The sequence below is a fragment of the Anopheles cruzii genome, unplaced genomic scaffold (assembly GCF_943734635.1).
Source record: "Anopheles cruzii unplaced genomic scaffold, idAnoCruzAS_RS32_06 scaffold03564_ctg1, whole genome shotgun sequence".
In the NCBI taxonomy this organism is placed as follows: domain Eukaryota; kingdom Metazoa; phylum Arthropoda; class Insecta; order Diptera; family Culicidae; genus Anopheles; species Anopheles cruzii.
This window is the reverse complement of record NW_026457149.1, coordinates 756-1,993: the sequence shown is the minus strand read 5'-3', so window position 1 is coordinate 1,993 and position 1,238 is coordinate 756. Positions and strand designations below refer to the sequence as shown.

Sequence of the window (1,238 nt, the reverse complement as noted above, 5' to 3'; positions counted from 1 at the left end):
TGTTTTATTGTAGTCGTTGATGCCCGAGGCTATTTCGAAAGAGTTGGGAAGCGAGTGGTGGACATACTGGAGACCAGATACATCACGGGAAACTCGCTATCGATTGGTGATTATGTTGCGCCGATAAAGTAAGTTAAAAGCGTTTTGCGCGGCTGGCCACGATCCGATCGCACCCGTGCAGAACTGCTCCGTCACTCTTCGGGCGTGGTGAAGTCCCTTTTTGGGCGGCACTAGTACCGATAACAGTTAATCATGATTTATGAGCATCGTCTTATCGTTTTCCTTGGAAAGTGGAATGGAAAAGTGTTGTTGAAAATTAACGATTAGCGTAAATCGCTCGATCAATCACTCCTTTTCAATGTGATTAAAAGTAGTATTGTAGAGCTGAAAAGGACGATTGCGATTAGCACAGTTTAAGAAATGTAAGTTAAACTTCAATTGATTTCTCTCTCTAGCGTATCTGATAAGGGCATCCGCATCGATGGTCAGGTTTCGTTTCACTCTGCGTTTGTCGCCAAGATAGGCGCAATTGACCTGGATATGCAGCGCTTCACTGAGACGCTTCTCGACACGGAAGTTTCGGTGTCGGCATCCTTGAAGTGGCACGAAATCGCAGTAGTGCTGGATTTCGAAGCGAACCTGGTCGACTACACAGGTTCGCTGCAATTCATGTCCATCGACAACTCGAACAACATTGTAACCGCTGGTTATCCGAATAATAAACATGTGCAGATGATTTCCCGGGAGGTGAGTGATGTTGATCCGCAAGAATAACAACGGATCACTAATATCTACTTCTTATTTGATCCACAGGTTATCACGAACTACGACTACCGCGATCTTATGATTGCGTCGTTTAGGAATTGGAATTTCCTGAACATACTTGCCCTGGCCATCAGCGACATACCGTTTTCGGAAGTGTGCTACAACTGCTAAACTGCTTAGAAACGGGACCATGTTGAAAAATAGAGCCATAAAAGAAGGTAGATATTATTTTAGGAAGTGATAGCAAGCTTCGGGTTGATAAGAAGCATTCCGAAGGTAGCTCCTGCCGTGCTGTCGCGCTTCCTCGTTGAGGTGGGCTTTCAGTCATTAACCAACCCTTCGGCTACCTGCAGGCGGAGAGATTCATACATTTGTGCGGCCAACGGTCCATTGCTCTCACACGGTTAGTAAGAAAGGTTGTGGATCTTCAAAAGCAAGAGATCGGTAGGATGAAACCAAAGTGTCCGCAACGG

At 45.7% G+C, this 1,238-nt stretch overlaps 1 protein-coding gene across 1 annotated transcript; it reads left to right on the top strand.

The window, feature by feature from the left end:
• Nucleotides 1-15: 15 nt before the first annotated feature.
• Nucleotides 16-936, top strand: LOC128277045 (uncharacterized; the record flags this gene model as incomplete). The annotated part of the gene is made up of 3 exons (XM_053015495.1): nt 16-128; nt 456-747; nt 814-936. Coding segments are annotated over 3 exons (528 nt in total), but the record flags the coding sequence as incomplete, so codon positions are not given.
• Between the last annotated feature and the right edge of the window lie 302 nt (nt 937-1,238).